This window comes from Eutrema salsugineum, unplaced genomic scaffold (assembly GCF_000478725.1).
Source record: "Eutrema salsugineum unplaced genomic scaffold, Eutsalg1_0 scaffold_2, whole genome shotgun sequence".
In the NCBI taxonomy this organism is placed as follows: domain Eukaryota; kingdom Viridiplantae; phylum Streptophyta; class Magnoliopsida; order Brassicales; family Brassicaceae; genus Eutrema; species Eutrema salsugineum.
The window spans coordinates 2,830,435-2,852,497 of NW_006256829.1; the positions used below are offsets into that span (position 1 = coordinate 2,830,435).

Consider the following 22,063-nt stretch of genomic DNA (forward strand, 5'->3'; position numbering starts at 1 on the left):
GTTTTTTCCGATTAATCTAACTTAATAGAAATCAATGTGAACTCGCCTTCTCTCTCTTTCGATCTCTCTCTCTCTCTGTCTTTCTCTGTTTCTGGGTTTTTTTTTTGGGTTTTCTTGTTTTAGGTTTATGATTGGATACTTTTTATCTGCACTTGAATCTCGTTTCTCATTTCCTTAATTTACGTAGAGAGTGAGAATTTCTCTTCTTCCTATCAGATAACCAAGGCAAGGGTTTGAATTTTCCGCACCGAAAACTTTTGAATCACTGGGTATGTGTGCATTATTTTTCTTAGATTTATGCTTCGATATAGAATTCTATTTGTCTTGTTCTTATTGATGGGTTCATTGATTGTCTCTATTTATTACACAGTCACCGATCTCAGGAGCTATCGAATCGAGTTTGGAATAAGCTCTAAACATGCGGAGGCGTCAATAGTAACATCAGCAATGTCTTTCTCCTCGAATAACATTAACATTCCGGGTTCATTGGTTCTTGATGGGTCTGCTTCTATGCAACACTTGTCTCAGCAGCAGCAAGCAGGACAAGATTCAATTCCAGTTCCGATGAGGGACAACAATTATCTCCATGTTGATAAGAAACCCAGATTAGAAGTGAAGCAAGAGGACTTGTTGCAGCAGCAGATCTTACAGCAATTGATCCAGCGACAGGACCCCACGGGAAGGAATCCCCAGTTGCAAGCTTTGCTTCATCAGCAGAGACTGAGGCAACAGCAGCAGATTCTTCAATCCATGTCACCTTCTCAGAGACTCCAATTCCAGCAACAGCAGCAGTTGAGACAGCAATTGCAGCAGCAAGGCACTCAACACATCCCTCCTAATGTACGTCCTTATGAAGTTGGCGTCTGTGCTCGCAAACTGATGATGTACTTGTATCATCTTCAACAACGACCTGCTGTAAGCTGATACCAAACTATGGACAATTTTTCATCACATTTATCTCTTTCCATCACTGATAGTCTGATACTTCTTCCGCAGGAAAATTGCATTACCTATTGGAGGAAATTTGTGGCAGAATACTTCTCACCTCGTGCAAAGCAAAGGCTGTGCTTGTCACAGTACGAAAGTTCTGGGCACCATGTGCTTGGCATGTTTCAACAGGCAGCTCCGGTCAGTCTTTTATTAGTTCCGTGTGTTCTGATCTTTGTATGATATTGGTTTTTTTTTCTTTCTACCATATGTCTGCATCGACATATTACACTGACATTCAATTAATAAGCCCACTATGTTCCCATTTTATTTGCAGGATATTTGGCAATGTGATCTTTGCGGCACCAAGTCTGGAAAAGGATTTGGTAAGAGAGTTGCAAGTTTCATTCTTTCTGTTTACTTGTATTTCTGTGACTTCGCTTTAAGCACTATGAAGCAACTTCCATCTTCTGAATGCTTCTGATAATTGTTTTAAAAAAACTTTATAGTCAAAATGGTTGCTAAACTGTCATCTTATCATGTTAAATCCGCAGAGGCAACTTTCGATGTGCTTGCCAGACTTATTGAAATCAAATTTGCTAGTGGAATCATTGATGAGCTTTTATATCTGGATCACCCACGAGAAAACAGATTTCCCAATGGACTGATGATGTTAGAATATAGAAAAGCAGTTCAGGAATCTGTACATGAGCAGTTTCGTGTTGTCCGTGAGGGCCATCTTCGCATCATATTCTCTCAAGATTTGAAGGTAGCTAGGACAATTCTCTATTATTCGAATTGTGACTTTCTTCCATTTTCCTGTTGCCCTGCCTATTCACAGAACATGAAAAAGAAAAAAACAAGCGATAACCAGTGTAGTGATGCTTAGCTAATCTTGACTTTGCTTCTTTCTAGATATTGTCTTGGGAGTTTTGTGCTCGGCGGCATGAAGAGCTTCTTCTTCGCAGACTTATTGCTCCGCAGGTCCGACTCTAATGACAAGGCTTTTGCATTAATTATTAGGAGCTTGAGACTTTTACACAAAACGTTTGTGGTCAACTGTATACCTGTTTCCTTAAACCCTTGTTTATGAAATTGAGGATAGCTAATACTCTGTTTACCTAATCATTCTCTACGTTGATCTTCTGGTTTCCAATGAACATGAGCACAAACGCTGTAATTTTATTTCTGAACAGATGTTTAGACATGCTACAATGGTGTTGGAAAGTGTATTAAAACTTATCATCGGTCATGCAGGTGAACCAGTTGCTTCAGGTTGCACAGAAATGCCAGAGCACGATCTCAGAAAGTGGGTCAGAGGGAGTTTCTCAGCAGAATTTACAATCAAACAGTAACATGTAAGTTGATCCAAAACACCTGGTTGCTTTTAATAATCCAATATTTTCTTATTTTTCCGTTGTGGACGCAGACCAATCTTTTACTGTCTATGTTCTGGCATTTTGTTTTACTGCTATATCATCATTGCCGGGTGCTAATTTGCGTGTCAGGGTCTTGGGAGCGGGACGGCAGCTGGCAAAGTTCATGGAATTACAGTCGCTGAATGATCTTGGCTATCCAAAAAGATATATCAGAACTCTACAGGTACTCATTAGCTGCTTTCCGAGCTGTTACTTTTTGTATCGGAAGTCTTAGGAAGTCCTAACAGTGAGCCATTTTGAAGGACAGATATCTGAAGTTGTCAAGAGCATGAAAGATCTGATGAATTTCACTGGCGAGCACAAAATTGGCCCTGTTGGTACGTCTACTATTGAAATGTTATAATTGATCTGGTGATTGAGTTTCTAAGTGAAGGCAAACGTTTTGATGCCTTATCATGTCCCTTATGCAGAGGGATTGAAACGGCTTTTGGAACAGACGGAGACAATGAAGCTCCAGAGGCAAAAAATGCAAGAGATGGAGCAGTTGGGGAATAGTGGGTCTATGAATGGGTCAGCTCAAGCTCAGATGGCGTTGACTCCAGGAACGATGAATGGCCTAACTGGCAACAACAACTCCAACAATCACCATCAAGTTGCTGGTCGTGGGGCTATGAATGGGTCGGCTCAAGCTGCAGCAGCTCTGACCAGCTACCAAAACATGCTTATGAGGCAAAATGCTATGAATAACCAAAACTCAAATACAGGCAAACAAGAGGGGTTCCCGAGTCAGAACCCAACCCCCAACTCAAACCAGAACCCGTCTTCTTCGTCCCGTCAGAGACTGAACGTAGCAACTGGTGGATTTCCCAGCTCTCCCCAAATGCAACAGCAGCACCGCACCATGAACGGCGCTCCCAACATGCTTCAGCAGAATCTTCCTCTTCATTTGCAACCACAGCATTCACATGGTAACAATCAGGAGCAGCAGATGCTTAACCAGCTGTTGCAGGGGATGTCTGAAAACGGAGGAACCTTGCAACCGCAACAAGCCTTTTCAGGTCAAAGTGGTGGCAACAGTAACGCAGAGAGAAACCCAGCTGCCTCCACTTCCAGCATCTCAGGAGGAGGAGGCCGAGTTCCAAGCCGCAACAACAGCTTCAAAGCAGCCTCAAACAACAACCTTCATTTGGCAGAAGATATATCGGTTACAGAGCTGTCTCACGATTTTTCAGAAGACAGCTTCTTCAACAACAGCGATATTTATGGCGCCTTATAATATTCCAACAGAAAAGAGGCATTGTTACTTTGACTTAACACAGTGAAAGAGAGTTTAGGCTTTATGTTTCTCATTTAGGTTGGTTTGGTCTTTGTATAGAAACCAAAAAGATATGAGACCACTGAAGTAAATTGTGATTTGTTGTAACCTACATAGATTAGGCACTTTATCATCTTCTTCGTTTCCCATTTTAATAAATAGTATGATGCATATAGGGAGGGGAATGGGTAATTTAACATTATCTTCGACTTCGTTTTCTAACTTCATCAAAGTCGCATCTTAGTTGTGATAATAAGTTATTGTTAGGCAAAAGCTAGTTATATTAATAGTAAGAATCGAACAATTACCAAAACAGAAAATCTTACCTCAAAGTCAACAGCATTTTCCTTGCTTGCGTCTATTCAGGCCTAATAAAGCCCAATATTAGGGACCACGATATGAGCCCACGTTCAGGCCCGCATCGGAGAAACAGAGAAAATCACGTATAGAGACGTCTTTTCGTTCGTGAATAATCAGAAGAAACTCGAGGTGTAACGAATTTTGGAGACAAAACACAATGGGAGAAGCGCCTGCACAGATTCCGACAAGTTTCGGCCACGAGCTCAGGGCTTGTCTTCGATGCCGCCTCGTCAAGACCTACGATCAGGTATGGGAACTTTCTCAATCTGTTTGCGTGTTTCTTCTCTTGCGGTATCTTTCGTCGTTGTAATATGGTTTCCCCAACAGTTTAGGGACTCTGGGTGCGAGAATTGTCCCTTCTTCAAAATCGAAGAAGATCCTGAGCGTATTGTCGATGTTACCACTCCTAATTTCAACGGGTATGACCTAAATTCGAACCCTTTATACTCGTGGTGACATGCGATTCTTATCTCTCGCTTTTGATCGTTGCCTAAAGTTTGCTGCTTTAAGAATTCTGTATTTGACATCTTTCATGCCAAAGCAAAAAAAGTTAACACTTAACAGTGAGAGAGACAGATAGTGCTAGTGTTGGTTTATGTCTCTATCTCCATCCGTCTAAACCTCCATATATTAGGTGTTGATATTATGATTGTTTTGCAGTACAATCTGTATGATGGATCCACGCAGAAGTTGGGCCGCAAGGTGGTTAAGAATTGGTATGTTTGAGCTCCTAATAATCCTGAAGCTGAACTATTAACTTTCTCTTTTCAGTTTGCTTCTTCTTTCCGTTTCTTGTTCTTTATCTCCAACCATTACACTTGAGATACTACTGCTTGTTCATCACATCTTTCTCTTTCGGAGAAGATAATGTGTATGTGGGTTCGGGTTTAAACAGTTTTATGTAGGCATGTTAATCTTGTTCCTGATTGCCACGCTGCTCCAGCTTAAAATCTCATTTTTTGGCAATATAACACGCCACTTTGAAGATGTCTATACGATCAACATCTCATTCAGTAAAACCCTGCTTTAGATCCCATATTACTTGTTTCTTGTACACCCGTATGAGTAGTAACTGCATTTGTATAGTTTTCTACGTGCTTATATGGCTTGATGTTGTTTTCTTAAAGTTGTGAGCTTTCTTTGAGACGGAAATAGTTTTTACACTTTCGCAATTCTTGTTTCCAGGGAAGTTTGCTCCTGGTTGCTACGCTCTTGCTGTCTCAGAGACACTCCCAGAGGAAATGCAGGTAAAGATATTTTACTTTTACGTGGCTCTGCGATGTGAATAAGCAATCCTTAGCTTTGGTTTTCAAATAAGAACATGGGTCCTAAAAAACGAATCCGGTTTCCATGTTTTGATTGTTCATTTTCTTTTTCACTTGTATGTGACGGAAATCCACTGGCAGTTCCTATGCCAAGATGCGCGAGTGCAGTATGTTCCGCCCAAACGCATTTGAAGCCCTTTTGCATCATGTTGAGATCTCTGCAAGTCATCAGCTTCAAGAAGCCTGAGTTTTGAATCCATGGAGGCTATCAGTGGAAGTAGCTTAGTTACTACTTTGTTCTCTGATTTCAACTAATTTTAAGATTTTGAGTTTCGTTTTGCCAACAAAAAAAGAACATCTCTTTCCAAACTCATTTGGTGGTTCATAACCCCCGGAAAATGACAGATTAGATTATTCTGTAGTTCAGTTCAATTTCTGATTTTTTTTTTTTTTAAAAAAGAAAAATACATAGCAAAAGATTGTGGTGGAGAGTTGAAGGCCGTTTGAAAATCCTCTAGATTGCGACAATAGTATCCAATTTATCACATAACTTGTCATTATCTAGAAATTAATCAAACTCACATGAATATCATACATCATATTGAACAACTCAACGAAATATTATTCGACAGCGGCTAACAAGTTTTGATAACAATAAAAAAAAAAAGTTTTGATAACAATCACTTGGAAAATTTTGGTTGTTAAGTGTTAACATTAGTATAGGATGTCAAGTGTCAATAGGTATTATTTAGAATATGGATTTATTTAGGAACATTGATTTAATTTTTTTTCGTGCAAAAGAAGGAAATATTGATCTTATAAAAGAAAAAGAAGGTGAAAAATGAAATGGCTCCTTAATAAAGCGAAGAGGGAAAACAAAAAGAGACATTGACTCTGGTTTTAGGAATATGACCATTGAAATTCCCAAAGAACCAAACAAAACAATGTGAAAAATGTATGAAATGCTTGTTGTATTCATGGATACAAACAAAAAGAAAAACTACACACAACAAATTATAAAGGGATCACACATACAGTATCTCGATCCCAGGCATATTCTCTCTTCTGCTAGAATATCACGATCGTAAAGTGTTTGATTATTTAGTAATTTTTGTCTTCTTAAATATCAGTTAGATGTAGTAATTTTTGTCTTTTTAAAATACTCCACCACTTAGATATAAATCAAGATGGATTTATAATATCTGTATATTAATTTTAAATTAGAAAGTTCACGTGGCAGTCGCTACCAATTATTTGTTTCATAAGCTAATCTACCAGAGTCATCGTCGTCACACAAGTCTAAACCGAAAAACAAGGGCTCTTTCTCCGACACGACAACAAATCCAACATCGGAGCTAAGGTATTTTCTCACTCTCCGATACATATACTCTCTTGTTCTCCAATCCACCTTATCTCTATATCCTGGATCCAAATCTCAGTCACTCCGGTTCTTTGAATAGTTGACTTCCTTGAAATTCTATGTTCGGTTAAGTGAATCTGTGCAACTTATGTTAGCTTCTGTGCTACAGTTACTCACCTTCTTCTTTTGTCTGGATCTAGTAATGAAGGAAAATGGATTTGAGTAAACAAAAATTTTGAGAAATTTATATTCTTTCGCTTGTTTTGTTGATGGGTGTGAGTTCTTACACTCAATTGGTTTTCGCTTGCAGGGGGGAATTCGTGAGAAAAGGAAAGAATTTTGGGTTGAAAAATGTCGAACATAGACATAGAAGGTATATTGAAGGAGCTGCCTAATGATGGGAGGATCCCAAAGACGAAGATTGTTTGCACTTTAGGACCAGCTTCTCGAACTGTTGCTATGATCGAAAAGCTTTTGAGAGCCGGCATGAACGTGGCTCGCTTCAACTTCTCACATGGAAGCCATGAATATCATCAGGATACACTCAACAACCTCCGCACCGCTATGCAAAATACTGGCATTCTCGCTGCTGTCATGCTTGATACAAAGGTATATATATATATATATATAATCCTTCTTGCGTTTCCTTTTGCAAGCCTCTGCTGAAATGGATTCTCTTATCATAGTTTTCGATCTATTTTGTGTGTAAACTTCAAGCTAGTTCATTTTAGAGGGACCGTTTTTAGAGACAATCAGCATTTGATTTCGCTTGTTGAATTCGCAGGGGCCTGAGATTCGTACTGGTTTCTTGAAAGATGGGAACCCTATACAACTGAAGGAAGGTCAGGAGATCACTATAACCACTGATTATGACATCAAAGGAGATGAGACAACGATTTCCATGAGCTATAAAAAGCTTCCGTTGGATGTGAAGCCCGGAAACACCATACTCTGTGCAGATGGAAGCATAAGTCTAGCTGTCGTGTCATGTGATCCCGAGTCTGGAACAGTTAGGTGCCGGTGTGAAAACACGGCCATGCTTGGCGAAAGAAAGAACGTGAATCTTCCCGGTGTTGTTGTCGATCTTCCCACTTTGACAGACAAGGATATTGAAGATATTCTCGGTTGGGGTGTTCCCAACAGCATCGATATGATTGCGCTTTCGTTTGTCCGTAAAGGTTCGGATCTTGTTAATGTCCGAAGGGTTCTTGGGTCTCATGCTAAAAGCATAATGTTGATGTCAAAGGTAAATTTTTACACTTGTGATGATTGCATTTTATGTATATTGAGGCATGAATCTGACTTATGTTTTTGCTGTTTTGTTTTTGAAGGTTGAGAACCAGGAAGGAGTGGTTAACTTTGATGAGATATTGCGCGAGACAGATGCGTTCATGGTTGCTCGTGGTGATCTCGGTATGGAGATTCCGATAGAGAAGATTTTCTTGGCTCAAAAGTTGATGATCTACAAGTGTAACCTTGCGGGTAAACCAGTGGTCACAGCCACTCAGATGCTGGAGTCAATGATCAAATCACCAAGGCCAACCCGTGCTGAAGCCACGGATGTTGCAAATGCTGTTCTTGATGGCACAGACTGTGTGATGCTTAGCGGCGAGAGTGCTGCAGGAGCTTATCCGGAGATAGCTGTGAAAGTTATGGCTAAGATCTGCATTGAAGCCGAAAGCTCACTTGATTACAACACAATTTTCAAAGAGATGATCCGAGCAACTCCTCTTCCAATGAGCCCACTGGAGAGTCTTGCATCATCCGCTGTACGGACTGCCAACAAAGCGCATGCGAAACTCATCATTGTGTTGACTCGTGGAGGTTCAACAGCTTCGCTTGTTGCTAAATACAGACCGGCTGTTCCGATTCTGTCAGTGGTTGTTCCAGTTATGACCACCGATTCCTTTGACTGGACTTGTAGTGACGAGTCACCTGCAAGGCACAGTCTGATATACAGAGGTTTAATCCCCATGTTAGCTGAAGGATCCGCGAAGGCAACAGATAGCGAGTCCACGGAAGTTATCATTGAAGCCGCTTTGAAGTCGGCTACACTGAGAGGACTGTGCAACCAAGGTGATGCAGTCGTGGCTCTGCACCGTATTGGAGCTGCCTCGGTCATTAAGATCTGTGTGGTGAAGTAAGATTTCAAACTTTTTTCAAAATCTCAAATCTTGGCTCCTGGTGATTGTTGGTAGCCTGAGAATTAGCGTCGTCGTATGAAATAAAGAAAACAGTGTAATGTTAAAACATCTCACTCCTCTTTTTTTTTTTTTTTTTCCTATCGAATATTTCAAGATTGTGTCATAATCTGCCTTTTTTTATGGCCCAGTGCCGACTTTTGATGTAACACCACAGTTTCTATTCATAAGCTTTGCTTATAAAAGATTAAATATCTTTTGATCAAATCAGTCACAAACATGTCGATACAAATGAAACAATTTCAATATTTATCCGATCCTCTTCATCCCACGTCGGAGGTATGCCACTGGAGAATAGCAGTAAGAGAGTCAAGAACAAAGTTATGAATAAAGAAGATTAAAACGTGGAGCCTGATGTAACTGAGATCACCTGCTTTGAGAGCAATGTTCCTTGAAGTTATATTGAATTGAACCTGATGTTATTTCTTCTTCTGTTGTGTGTGTCAGATGCGATAGAGAATATAGATTAGTGTTTGAAGTTTGAACATTTTTGGACAAGATTGAATAATAAACCTAGGGTTGTGGCAGATGCTTACTCATTATGAAACTAACGAAACTCATCGTGGTACCCGTAGTCATCATCAGTGTCATCTTCACTATCGAAAATGGCACTGTAGAAGACGTATGGATGCTCAATCATTTCTGCCAGAGCCAGACGTCCATCTTTGTCTGAATCCGCCTGGAAGATCAGAAAAAGAGAGGGAACAATATTACATCGAGCAATTCAACAGCTAAGTAGGCCATTTATTTTGAAAGCTATGTACCTGTGATATAATATAATCAGCTTGTTGTTTTGCGTAATAATGCTCGGTAGGATGGATTTTATTGATAACGGGAAGCAATTCAACGTCCGATAAGTAACTGTGAAGGAGTGGGAGGGTGCTATGTTAAGGGATGCATGGTCTTATCAGAAATGGTATTCATGACGTGTACTCTTAAATTACGTACCCGTCATCATCTTTGTCAAGCTGAGCAAACAACTGCTTAGCCGGGCCTTCAGGCAAGTCATGATAAGGATGCGTAGAATTGATATTATCTTCTTCGTAGCTCCTAACAGTGTCAAAGAGGCCGTGGAAAAACTCTTCGAAACTGATCTTACCATCTTTATCTGAATCTCTTTCTCTGTGAGAGGGAAGGAGAAGAACCCGTTTATAAAAAGGAAGCTAAAAGAAGGATTCTTTACAAGCTATGCCAAAGGGTTGAAATAACATATGGCTACAGTACAGTACCTAACTTCCTCCTTGCACAACCACAGCAGCAACTTAGGGTTCTTGGTATCCGCAGGATGAAGAAAGCTATGTGGAAAGAATTAACCAGCAATAGCATTATGAGAAGAATATTTTTTTTTTCTTTGATAGGTGGCTTGTAATCTACAGAAGACGAAACACTTACTCATTGAACTCTGTTAAATTCAGTAGACCATCACCATTTGCATCTGAGGCATTAAAGTGCTCCTCTTTCCACCAACCCATGTCATAGCCAAAGGAATTATTATCTGATAAAAATTACATCCAAGTCGTTAGCAGTCTTCCGTAGTGACAAAAGTGAGATTCTTTACTCCTAATGAGCTTATAACCAAATTCTATCAAGTCATATATGTTACTGGAGGGCTCACCCGAATTGCGGACCCAAGATGGCGGTTCGTATTCAGGGAATGAAATGAAACCATCCTTGTTTCTATCATGAACATCCATGTCTCTTTGAGTCCTGTGCATGACCTCCTTCGCAGAAGACTGCATATTCCATTCAGTCAATTCACTCTCAGTCACAAACCCATCCTCAGGAGAAACATCAATCTTTGGAAACAAAGATATCAGCCTGCAAAGTACCAATCAAACTCTTTCCTTACCAATTATACTAGTAAATGCTAGACTAACTTTTTTTTTTAAGTTACAAGCCTGAGAAAGATCCAAAAGAGGAAATCAAAGATTGGAATCGAAGATATAATATATAAGTATCACCGACCTGTCGGTGACATTGAATTTCGCCTCATCATTCAAGTAATCCTCGGCGTCCATGAAATCTTCCCACTCAGGCTGCGACTCGTGACCAGGAGCCGGATCATGGCCACCACCACCGGTATCTGCTTTCTGGGAATGTGAAGCGAGCTCCGGGTGAGAATGCTCGATGTACTGCCGCTCCCACTCCTTATCCTCGCGACGGCGCTCCATGTCGGCGACGAGAGGATCGAATGGAATTGGATCGTGGCGAGTGGGTTTGAAATTGAAAGAAGAGCGGAGTTTGAGGCGGTGATGCTGGTTGTGACCACCGTGGTGGTGATCGTGGTCACTCTTCTTCTTCGGAGAATAAGAGACGAGGAAGAGGACAAGGATCCCCACCGTGATGTATAGTATCACCGAAGCTTTACCCATATTTTACGTTCTTCTTGATTGCAGTAAGGAATCTGAACTTGAAACCCTAATTTCGAGCAAGTTGAGCTTCTTTACACTGGGAAGTGAAGGAAGAAGATAGATCTTGTGAATAAAATTATTTGGATTTATCTTTTAGAAGATTTGACTCTAGATCTTTTAGTCAAATGGTTTTTAGTTTTGCCCTTTATGGAATAAAGATGGTAAAAATTTAATTAACTTAAAGAAAAATAATTAGAGATATACAGTGATGACTCAAATGAAGCTGGTCATTGGAAAGCGAGCACATCTTCCACGTGGTCCAATCCATTACCATCTCCTGTGTTTACGCCTCCATCGATGCACACACGCACACACATGTGGATCTCACAATTTCTTCTTATCGACACAATTTGCTTCGCTTTCTCCTCAGATCTTCATCGGAATCGCTTTACGTGAATCGATCACGGGATCGTGCTCGTATATATATATATATATTCTTACACGGTATAAATAAGTACATAGATTAGTACATAGGATTTGGAGATGGAGAAGTATGACGTTGTCAAGGATCTTGGAACTGGAAATTTCGGTGTGGCTCGCCTTCTAAGGCACAAGGACACGAGAGAGCTCGTTGCCATGAAATACATCGAGAGAGGCCGCAAGGTCAGTTTGTGCTCTGTTTGATTCCTTCCTAAGAATAGATTTTTTTTTAAACTATCTGTATTCTTCAAGTTTGAGCTGGGTTTAGGGTTTTACCTTTAGCTCATGAGTTTTGCTAGACATTTTGAGGGAATTTGCAGGAAAATGCGATACATTGGTGGTTTTGACAAAGTAATGATGATAATGGTTTGACTTTTAATTGTTTGTTGTGTTGATCATGGACTGCAGATAGATGAGAACGTGGCCAGAGAGATTATCAATCACAGATCACTTAAGCATCCTAATATCATCCGGTTCAAGGAGGCAAGTTGTATTTTTTTTTTGTTTGGTCTCTTAACATCATCTAAGAGCTGTCTTGAGATCATATTTTGATTCGGTTTACAGGTGATTTTGACCCCTACTCATCTTGCTATTGTGATGGAGTATGCTTCTGGAGGAGAGCTCTTTGATCGTATCTGCACTGCCGGTAGATTCAGTGAAGCTGAGGTGATTTTCTCTATATAAAGTCTTACACTTTGATCTATCTGTTCTTGGACCCTTTTTCGATCTTTTCATTCTGTCTCTATAAGTTTCTGTTTTTAATCTTTATATCTTTCCAGGCTAGGTACTTCTTCCAACAGCTGATTTGTGGTGTCGACTACTGCCACTCCTTGGTATGTATATGGTTTTTCCAATATTCATTAAGCTGAAAAAGTAAAGTTATGTGCCTGGAATGGCATCTGTGGAGATTGGAGAAACTATCAATGTTTTCGTGACTTGGATTCTTTGCTTTAGATTTGGAATTTAGATGTTTAGATGTTCTGACCTGGGTTTCGATTCTGTGATACATATCTATCTTATTGTAAATCAGAGAAAACCTTAGCTGCCACTGTTGATGCTATTTGTGGGAAAATAGCAAATGAATCGTTTACAATCTTAATTTATAAATAACTTCTGTTGCATTTCATGAACTGACGTAATAGCTTCTCCTCTCTTTTTATTCTGTGCAGCAAATATGCCACAGAGATCTGAAGCTTGAGAACACACTGCTTGATGGGAGCCCTGCTCCGCTTTTGAAAATTTGTGATTTTGGTTACTCTAAGGTGTGCACTCATTCAGTTACTTTTTCTTCTTTGCTCAGTGGTCTCAATCCATAAAAAATATAATCATTATCTATTCGCCCGGATCGTAACTCTTATATCTTTGTCATGTTTTCTTTTTAATCCTCAATCCTCAATCTCTTTTATTTCTTTTATGTGCAGTCATCCATACTACACTCTAGGCCTAAATCAACTGTTGGAACTCCAGCATACATAGCACCTGAAGTTCTTTCTCGTAGAGAATATGATGGCAAGGTACACTACTTATGTCTTGCTATACATATCAATTTGTGCATTAACACATGATTGGCTGTCAAAGTAAGCAGATAATCTCATTAAGAGAAAAAATGAGAAAAGAAAGTTAAAGAAAAAGACTACTCAGAGATTCTATAGTAGGTCTTATAGATCCTTTGTACTTGCGTGCTCTGTGTAAAACTTGTCAGGTTATTGTTTATTTCTAATAAGGTTTGAGTTGACCAGACATTGAACATGTCCAAGCATGGGGTCTTAACTCTTAGTTAAAAAAATTATGGGGCGATAATCGATAAATGTAGGATGTTTATTGGCCAGTCTCTATAATCATGATTGTCATAGAGCACATAGACTGGCTTTTGCACTCAGATGGCTGTGTTTTTGTAGCACGCGGATGTGTGGTCATGCGGAGTAACCCTTTATGTGATGCTGGTTGGAGCTTACCCATTTGAGGACCCTAATGATCCAAAGAATTTCAGGAAAACAATCCAAGTAACTCCATCTTCAACAATCCACTGCATTTTATGTCTAATTAGCTCTTCTTACTGCTCTATTGTCTCAATAAGGTAATAATTCAAATGGTATTATTCAGCGTATAATGGCTATACAATACAAGATCCCAGACTACGTTCACATATCTCAGGAATGCAAACACCTTCTCTCGCGCATATTCGTCACTAACCCCGCTAAGGTATCTGATTTTCAAATTATCAAACTATATCTCGCGTAGGAAGATATGGTTGCGGTACTGATTGTCGATAATATTCTTGACAGAGAATCACGCTTAAGGAGATCAAGAATCACCCGTGGTACCTGAAGAATTTGCCGAAGGAGCTGATAGAGTCGGCTCAAGCGGTGTATTACAAGAGAGACAACACGAGCTATTCTCTTCAAAGCATAGAGGACATAATGAAGATAGTTGGAGAAGCAAGGAATCCAGCTCCATCTTCTAGTGTCAGCAAAAGCTTGGGATCAGGGACTGAGGAAGAAGAGGAAGAGGACGTTGAAGCTGAAGAGGAAGAGGAAGAGGAAGAAGATGAATACGAGAAGCATGTCAAAGAGGCACAGTCTAGTCAAGATGCTGACAAAGCTTAAAAGAAAGGAATGCTCTCTGTTTTTTATCTCATCTCATCCCAAAGCCAAAGGGAGTAAACTAGTTTCGTACAGGTTATTTCACTTTTCGATATGATGTCTGAAAACGTTTTCGTCTTGTCAATTGTCAAGTGGTTGTCAAAAATTGAACATCGATACTCATTGAAAGTGAGAAACGCTGGCAGATATTCAGTGGGTGAATCTGAGTGAGATTGTGAAGCAGAAAGGGGTCCAATATTACGATGATAATAATAAGGTAATAATGATGGTCGGTCTTTTGTTAGCAAATATGAGGAAATTTTCACAAGTTTCAAAGAGGTTTTCTGATTATTAGATTTAGAGAACCTAAAGTGGAAACGCCTTGCTAAGGAAAAGAAGCATACTGAGAGCAAACTACATAGTAGAAGTGTAGAAGGCAAAAAACACAGTCAGAACAAGCTGCCAATTTTAAACATGTAAATAAATTAAGAATGCTGCTTCTGAGAAGACAATTATCAATTTAAAGAAGCTGCAAGGTCTGTAGTTTCTTCAAATTGTTGCATGTGTGTTTCCTGTCGTGACCCACTTGACTAAAATTCCATGTAACAACAGATAGCAACTTGTTTTGCTCAAGAAAGTGAAACCATTACAAACACAAAATGAAGGCTACAAAGAGAAGCAAGCTAGTCCAATACAATCTTCATCTTCGACCCGGTCAGGAGTTTCTTCGACCCGGTCAGGTGTTTCTTCGACAGTATATATACAATGAAAGCGTACAAGCTATCAAATAGCCATCGTGGCCATTCCGCGTGTTCTGCCTTGATGACTGGCTGTTTCGAAGGTGTTAAGTAAACATTGTCACATCTGACATTAGTCAAACTTTCAAGCGTATCGAAGAACTCCTCTTTGACTTTATCTGAGAATACGAACACAGTTGATTCTACTCCTCCGAGCACAGGAGAATCAATCATCCATAAAAGAAGGTCATGAAACATTCTATTATGTCTCGATAGTTTATCACCTCCAGGAAGGAAGAAGATTCTGGATTCCCAAGTCTTCCTATGAAGAAACTCACCACCCCAAGATCCATTCTTGTCATCAACATAAACCCAGATTGAGACCTGACCTCTGCATCCCTTTTCACGAACAGCTGATTCGATTTTGCGATAGATCATATCAGGACTGTCACTATCTGGGAATGGGAATTCAACAACGTCCCAGAAAACGGCTGTCTGATCCCCATTGACGGATGTGATAGGCTCTGCGCGGTTTCACATAAACCAATTACGAAATAAAACATGACATATGTAGCTTAAAATCATATCCATTAATTCACCATTATTTTACGTACTATGACAGATCGATTAGATCCTCCGGCTAATTATCTATGACAATACATCAGATAATATCTAAACAAACAATTTCGGATCCATCAGATGGATAGAGGTCTTACTTGAGAAATCTTCGATCGTGAATTCGCCCATGGTTCGAATTGGAGAGACTTTCTCGCTAAGTTAGGGTTAGGTCGGGCGTGTCTACTAGACTACTACGGCTGAGAGAGAGAGAGCGAGAGAGACTTTGTGGGTTTTATTATCGCTACGGATGTGAGAGAGAGAGAGATCTAGTCAATTTGGTAGCAACAAATTCTCGGAGAAAAGGAAACAAAACCCTTAGATTAGAGCATTCAAAGAATTTCCAAGTAACACTCTGAGAAACGGTTCCAAGGCAGTCTATAAGTTCCTCCTTATTCATTCCAATACCAGTGTCGCTGCATACTCACATCAAAATCGCCTTAAGCAAAGGGTTTTGATTAGCTGCATGTTTAGTAAAACGAAAACTGGAGCCGTTATCTAGATCAGGTTTGATCCTAAGAAGGCTCTGTTACACTCTGATAACCTCAGCTAATCCACTTGCATTACTGCATATATACAGACAAATACATTCAAGTTGTATGCAAAAGATATTCTTGATAACTAACAAACAGTTGCGTGTGTCCTCTAAGAAACTAAAAAATAAATCTTGGAGAATGCATTAGGTCGAGCAGAGGCTTAGAAAAAACTACACATCATTTGATGATGATGGGAAAGGAATATAAGCTGGAAATCATTTGAACACAAAACAACAGAGCAGGACAAAGATGAAACATCATACATTAAAAAGACTTTTTGAGATAGAAAACAAAATATCAACTCCCAAGGAGCTTCTGCTTATCATCCTGCTCATCATCATCCTACTCGTCATCATCCTGCTCGTCATCATCCTGCTCGTCATCATCCTTCTCGTCATCATCCTGCTTGTCATCATCCTCCTGCCCATAAACCTGCCGAGAATAGTACTTAGCATCCTGCTCTGCATGCCATTTGCTTATTATAGGCTTTTCTCCACCTAAAACTCGTGTACACTCAACAACTGAGTCTACAGATTGAAAAAGACGACCAACTCCATCACGCGGCGGATCTACTATGAGAACAATGAAATCTCTCGATTCCAAACACTCAAGAACCTTGGCAAAACGGACAAATGACGCATAAACATAAGTTCACTATATATGACAGATCCATTAGATGAAATCATTTACAAACAAAAAAATCGGAGAGAGATCTTACAGGAGTAATATTCAATCGCGGATTCGCTCATGGTTCGAATTGGAGACTTTCTCGCTAAGTTAGGGTTAGATCGGGCGTGTCCTCAGAGAGATAGAGAGAGAGAGAGCCTCTATATATTCTAATAGAAACGAATGAATTATTGATATGAATTATTGATAAATAGTTAAAACAAGTGATAATTATTAATTCAGAAACTATTTTAAAAATTTTCATTATAATCAAGAATAGCTTACGAGTATAACGCATATTTGAAAAATACTTTTTCATTTCATACTGTGTTTTAAAATTGATAGACAATACAATTGATAGACTGGAGTCCCCTTTCTGCTTTAAGGACAACTTATTTTACAATATTTGTATCAATCTTTGAACAAATTACGCTTAATTATTTTACCTATCAGTACAATAGTGAGAAAATGAAAATAATGAAAATCCACTACAGAATGGTGGAGTACCAAAAAAAAAAAAAAAACCCTGATTGTGGTGAAAACTCGCATTTTTGTTCTTGAATAATGTGTTTGTTTGGGTTGTATTTCATGATCCCGTGATAAACATTAATGTTAGAGTAGTCATTAAAATTTTTTAGCAGTTTTGTTAGTAAATGTTTATACTCATATTGTAAGCATTGAGGTGAAACTGCATATATATGCAAAGTTGTTAGTTGATTGTGAATATTAATGTTGGACTAATCAACTTCTTTTATTTATTTATTTTTTTAATTTTTCTTTTCCACCTTGCATCAACACAAGAAAAGTGGTTCTAAAATGGGGAATGGATTACAAGTCTTTATGTTGAGACCGTTTGGTTTCGCAATGACTTCAATCTAGCTGGTTTTGTCACCAACAACATAACTATTCTGCAGCAAAAAAAACATGAAAAACGAGGATGATGGGAAGTATTATCCTAATAAGATAGTCACTGATGCAATGATAAGAAAAGATGATGATGCAATTCTGTATAATATTGCAATTTTTTACAAAAAGAGTCTATAGCCAATATATGCCAAGCTTTAACATCATATCTGTGATCATTAGGGTGAAACTGCATACAGTATATGCAAAACTTTAACATTATACAAATACACATTCAAAGACAATGGTTTGAACTACGTCCCGTTTTCTCACATCTCGGGTTGTGCGAGCGTTTTTGTTTCTGATTAAAAAAAGAAATTACGTTTCAAAACTAAGAGAGAAAACTACTTGTCGTTCTGTATCAATCCACCTCACTCCATTTCTTGTCCCCTAGTTAAAACCCTATCGCGTTTTCTACAAAACCTGTAAAACCCTCTCCTCAGTCATTTTCGACTCTTCCCCTTATCTTCAAAAACTTCCCGGCTACCGACGACGGGAACTTGGTAGTTACAGGTGAAGATATGCCCTTGAAGTTCCCTCTCGGTGTACGATTCATCACTCATTCTATTCCCTGTAACCGTCTCGCTTCCATGAATTCTGTTGCTCTAATCTATTCCTTCCGCTCCGTCCCTGTTCTCTCCAAGGCATTTCCTTTGAGATTAAAGTACCTTGGGTTAGGCTCCCGGGTCAATTTCTCTACCCGACCAGAGAGAACCCAAACCGGATTCGGGAGGCGGAGTCGTAATGGAGGAGAGATTCGCGCGTCCAAGAGCTTGATTGAGGATGAGGCAGAGCTCAGTGATTGGGTGAGCGATTTGAGGCCTAGTTCGTTGCGTGGGAAGTTCACGAGCGACGAAGATGACTCGGGTCCAGACCGGGTTCGTAGAAACGTAGACAGGGACACCAGTAGGGGTCCGAAGAGGGAAAGCCAATCTGATAGGTTCGATGGTTCGAGAAGAGGAAGGGAAGGCCAATCTGATAGGTTCGATGGTTCTAGAAGGGGAAGGGAAGGCCAATCTGATAGGTTCAGTGGTTCGAGAAGGGGAAATGAGGGTGAAATTGATAGGTTTGGTGGTTCGAACAGGAGGAGAACCAGCGGCGAGCCGGTTGAGTCGTTTAGGAACAAGCGGTTAGGTGACCGAGAAGGTGTAAGGAATGGTCGGATTCAAGGAAAGAGTAGTGAGTCGTCTCTTCGTGGAAGGAAAGAGAGAAATGTGGATTCAGGGTTTAGGAGAGAGCGAGGTTTTGAAAACAACAAGGGTTTGGGGAAACAGGCTAGCGGTTCAAGACAGGAAGAGGAAGATACTAGTGATGAGGATGAGGAGAGGGTAGTGTTGGGAAGCATTGATGATTTGCTTAGTGAAGATACTACTGATGATGACGATGAAGATGAAGATGAAGAGCCTCTTATTAAGAAATCGCCTTCTGCCAAGGCTGTAGAGGCTGATAAGCCAAGGACTGAAAATGCTAATACTTCAGATTCTTACTTATCTAAGACAAGGTACATTATTCGCAATTTAGTTTCTTTTTTTTTACGTGTTGTGTTTTGGTTTTTATTGCTTGCTCTATAATAAACAGTAAAGTTTATAATTTGAATTTGTGATCTGTCTTAGCTTTGTGATTTAGTTGCTTTGTGGTTATACTTTACTTCTTCCTCTAGATTATCCTTGAGTTGCTTCTTCTGTACGTGGCTTACTTTGACCATTTGGTGTTGTTTGATCGAGAGTATTCTTTATGGTGAATGATTTACAGATTTGATCAATTCCCACTATCTCCTTTATCGCTAAAGGCTATCAAAGATGCGGGATTTGAGACAATGACTGTTGTGCAGGAGGCTACTCTTCCTATCATTCTTAAAGGTGGATTTTTCTTCCTTTCTCATGAGAATTGTCAGAACACCATGATTTAGGAATTAGTGACGATTTCTAATTGACGGCATCTCACAAGCTTTTACAGATCAGTTAGCAATAGCTTGTAGCTATCTAAGTATACTCGGAGACTTGTGTATCATTCTTCATAATTCCACGAATTTGCCATGACTTCCATTTTGTAGCTTTATTGATTGCTTAAAATTCCTCTAGCATTTCCTCTTTAACTCCTTGGTTTCCCGTGCTCTGTTTTTCCAGGTAAAGATGTTCTAGCCAAGGCCAAAACAGGCACTGGGAAAACCGTTGCATTTTTGGTGAGACATCCTACCCTCTGGGTTCATGGATATAAGTTGGTCGGTTAGGATGATTGGGCATTCAACTCGGAATTGTTCTTATTGGTTTCTGTTTATATTTCAAGCTTCCATCAATCGAAGCGGTTATCAAATCTCCTCCTGCAAGCCGGGATAATAGGCAACCCCCAATTATTGTTCTTGTGGTTTGCCCTACTCGGGAACTTGCTAGTCAAGCTGCTGCAGAAGCAAACACATTGCTGAAGTATCATCCGTCTATTGGTGTTCAAGTTGTGATTGGAGGCACAAAGCTTCCTACAGAGCAAAGGCGTATGCAGACAAATCCTTGCCAGGTAATAAGAGAATTTTTTGGCCACTCCATGTGTATTAATGTAAAGTTAAGTCTGAGACAGTCTTGCATCTCCTTTAAGCCGGCCTTCTAAGATGGATGCATATACAGTGAGCTGTCTATTGATATATTTAAATAATCATATTTATGAACACTCTCAGATTCTTGTGGCTACACCTGGAAGGCTCAAAGACCATATCGAGAACACTTCTGGATTTGCCACAAAGTTGATGGGTGTGAAAGTCCTTGTGCTTGATGAGGCCGATCATCTCTTGGACATGGGTTTCCGAAGGGATATTGAGAGGATAATCGCTGCTGTTCCTAAGCAGAGACAAACATTTTTATTTTCAGCCACGGTACCTGAAGAGGTAAGTATCAGTTTCTTGCACAAAAGGCTCTCATTTTTGGGTCGGAAACTTCAATTGTGTTTTTGGTGTTAAGGTCCGCCAAATATGCCATATTGCTCTGAAACGGGATCATGAGTTCATCAATTGTGTTCAAGAGGGTTCTGGGGAGACGCATCAAAAGGTAAAAGATTTCTCTTTAGGTTCATTTGAACGAATGGCCTGCCATATGATTCGTTGTTATCGGTTTCTCATGTCTGTTTTATCTCCCAGGTCACTCAAATGTACATGATTGCCTCACTGGATAGACATTTCTCGCTTCTGTATATGCTCCTTAAAGAACACATCGCAGATAATGTGGACTATAAGGTAAAAAAAATTGTTTCACAAGTGCCATCGTGAATCACCACTGTTTTTCTGAATAATCTCCTTGTTGTTGCAGGTTATTATTTTCTGTACAACTGCTATGGTTACAAGATTGGTGGCTGATCTGCTTGGTCAGCTAAGCCTGAACGTCAGAGAGATCCATTCTAGAAAACCGCAGGGTTACAGAACCAAAGTCTCTGATGAGTTCCGCAAGTCCAAGAGTATTATCCTTGTTACATCCGATGTATCTGCTCGTGGTGTCGATTACCCTGATGTGTCACTAGTCGTACAGGTGAACCATGTAGTACTTTTCCATCATGGAACTGAACCGCAGCTATTAATTTCTATACTGACATTGTTATTGTGTATGGTGTTGGATTTGCAGATGGGATTGCCATCAGACAGGGAACAATATATACATAGACTTGGCAGAACCGGGCGGAAAGGTAAAGAAGGGGAAGGTGTACTGTTGTTGGCACCGTGGGAAGAGTACTTTCTATCATCTGTTAAAGACTTACCCATCACCAAGTCTTCTTTACCACCAATAGACCCTGAGGCTGTGAAAAAGGTAAGCTTGGTCTTAGAATCTCTATGCAGATAAAATCGTCTCACAACACAAACCTCTTTGAAATTAAAAACTAAGATTTTTCAAGTGTATTGAGTATTTGATGGGTGGTGTTGGATATGATGAATTCAGGTGCAGAGGGGGCTAAGCCAAGTGGAAATGAAGAACAAGGAGGCGGCGTATCAGGCGTGGTTGGGGTACTATAAATCTCAGAAGATGATTGCAAGAGACACGACCAGACTGGTGGAGTTAGCCAATGAGTTTAGCCGGAGCATGGGACTTGACATCCCACCAGCTATCCCAAAAAATGTTCTTGGCAAGATGGGTCTCAAAAACGTTCCCGGTCTTAGAACCAAGTAGATTTTTTTTGAAAAAAATTAAAATCTTTTGCTTTTGTGTAAAATCTTTAATGCTCTGTAAGTGTAATCTCTTGTCATTCCTGCAAAACTTTGACTTTCTGATAATAAAGAAATTCTACAAAAGTTACACTCCTATAGATTCTGGTTTTAGTTTATAGTAATAGTAATCACTAAAATTAACAGTTTGGCAATATCGACAGTTGTGATGATTTTAAAACAAAGTGAACTTGTAAACCAATTTCCTA

General features: G+C 39.7%; 7 protein-coding genes across 7 annotated transcripts; 5 read left to right on the top strand and 2 right to left on the bottom strand.

Moving 5' to 3' along the window:
- The first annotated feature begins 54 nt into the window (after positions 1-54).
- Positions 55-3,805, top strand: LOC18019616 (probable transcriptional regulator SLK1). The gene is made up of 10 exons (XM_006399299.2): positions 55-269; positions 371-915; positions 997-1,128; positions 1,265-1,313; positions 1,482-1,696; positions 1,843-1,911; positions 2,185-2,285; positions 2,436-2,529; positions 2,614-2,683; positions 2,777-3,805. Exons 2-10 carry the CDS (start codon positions 448-450, stop codon positions 3,580-3,582), a joined length of 2,004 nt encoding a protein of 667 aa, XP_006399362.1. The 5' UTR covers positions 55-269; positions 371-447; the 3' UTR covers positions 3,583-3,805.
- Positions 3,806-4,106: 301 nt separating this feature from the next.
- On the top strand, positions 4,107-5,632 carry LOC18019617 (transcription elongation factor SPT4 homolog 1). Its single transcript, XM_006399300.2, has 5 exons — positions 4,107-4,228; positions 4,309-4,400; positions 4,642-4,697; positions 5,167-5,228; positions 5,388-5,632. Exons 1-5 carry the CDS (start codon positions 4,139-4,141, stop codon positions 5,436-5,438), a joined length of 351 nt encoding a protein of 116 aa, XP_006399363.2. The 5' UTR covers positions 4,107-4,138; the 3' UTR covers positions 5,439-5,632.
- A 780-nt stretch (positions 5,633-6,412) lies between these two features.
- Positions 6,413-9,014, top strand: LOC18019618 (pyruvate kinase, cytosolic isozyme). Its single transcript, XM_006399302.2, has 4 exons — positions 6,413-6,606; positions 6,917-7,215; positions 7,391-7,852; positions 7,938-9,014. The coding sequence occupies exons 2-4, from the start codon at positions 6,958-6,960 to the stop codon at positions 8,748-8,750; spliced, it is 1,533 nt and encodes a 510-aa protein (XP_006399365.1). The 5' UTR covers positions 6,413-6,606; positions 6,917-6,957; the 3' UTR covers positions 8,751-9,014.
- On the bottom strand, positions 8,946-11,285 carry LOC18019620 (reticulocalbin-2). The gene is made up of 9 exons (XM_006399301.2): positions 10,773-11,285; positions 10,423-10,625; positions 10,200-10,302; positions 10,037-10,102; positions 9,756-9,929; positions 9,572-9,668; positions 9,344-9,486; positions 9,178-9,238; positions 8,946-9,094 (listed from the first exon to the last, which is right to left on the bottom strand). The coding sequence occupies exons 1-7, from the start codon at positions 11,177-11,179 to the stop codon at positions 9,355-9,357; spliced, it is 1,182 nt and encodes a 393-aa protein (XP_006399364.1). The 5' UTR covers positions 11,180-11,285; the 3' UTR covers positions 8,946-9,094; positions 9,178-9,238; positions 9,344-9,354.
- Positions 11,286-11,516: 231 nt separating this feature from the next.
- LOC18019619 (serine/threonine-protein kinase SRK2G) lies at positions 11,517-14,525 on the top strand. The gene is made up of 9 exons (XM_006399303.2): positions 11,517-11,821; positions 12,047-12,121; positions 12,203-12,304; positions 12,418-12,471; positions 12,808-12,900; positions 13,060-13,152; positions 13,537-13,641; positions 13,742-13,840; positions 13,924-14,525. Exons 1-9 carry the CDS (start codon positions 11,702-11,704, stop codon positions 14,242-14,244), a joined length of 1,062 nt encoding a protein of 353 aa, XP_006399366.1. The 5' UTR covers positions 11,517-11,701; the 3' UTR covers positions 14,245-14,525.
- Positions 14,526-14,903: 378 nt separating this feature from the next.
- On the bottom strand, positions 14,904-15,704 carry LOC112086745. The gene is made up of 2 exons (XM_024156347.1): positions 15,674-15,704; positions 14,904-15,481 (listed from the first exon to the last, which is right to left on the bottom strand). The coding sequence occupies exons 1-2, from the start codon at positions 15,702-15,704 to the stop codon at positions 14,904-14,906; spliced, it is 609 nt and encodes a 202-aa protein (XP_024012115.1).
- A 2,415-nt stretch (positions 15,705-18,119) lies between these two features.
- LOC18019621 (DEAD-box ATP-dependent RNA helicase 26) lies at positions 18,120-21,953 on the top strand. The gene is made up of 10 exons (XM_024156865.1): positions 18,120-19,178; positions 19,430-19,536; positions 19,804-19,859; positions 19,964-20,188; positions 20,346-20,552; positions 20,626-20,712; positions 20,802-20,897; positions 20,971-21,186; positions 21,280-21,462; positions 21,592-21,953. Exons 1-10 carry the CDS (start codon positions 18,199-18,201, stop codon positions 21,817-21,819), a joined length of 2,385 nt encoding a protein of 794 aa, XP_024012633.1. The 5' UTR covers positions 18,120-18,198; the 3' UTR covers positions 21,820-21,953.
- The last annotated feature ends 110 nt before the right edge of the window (positions 21,954-22,063 follow it).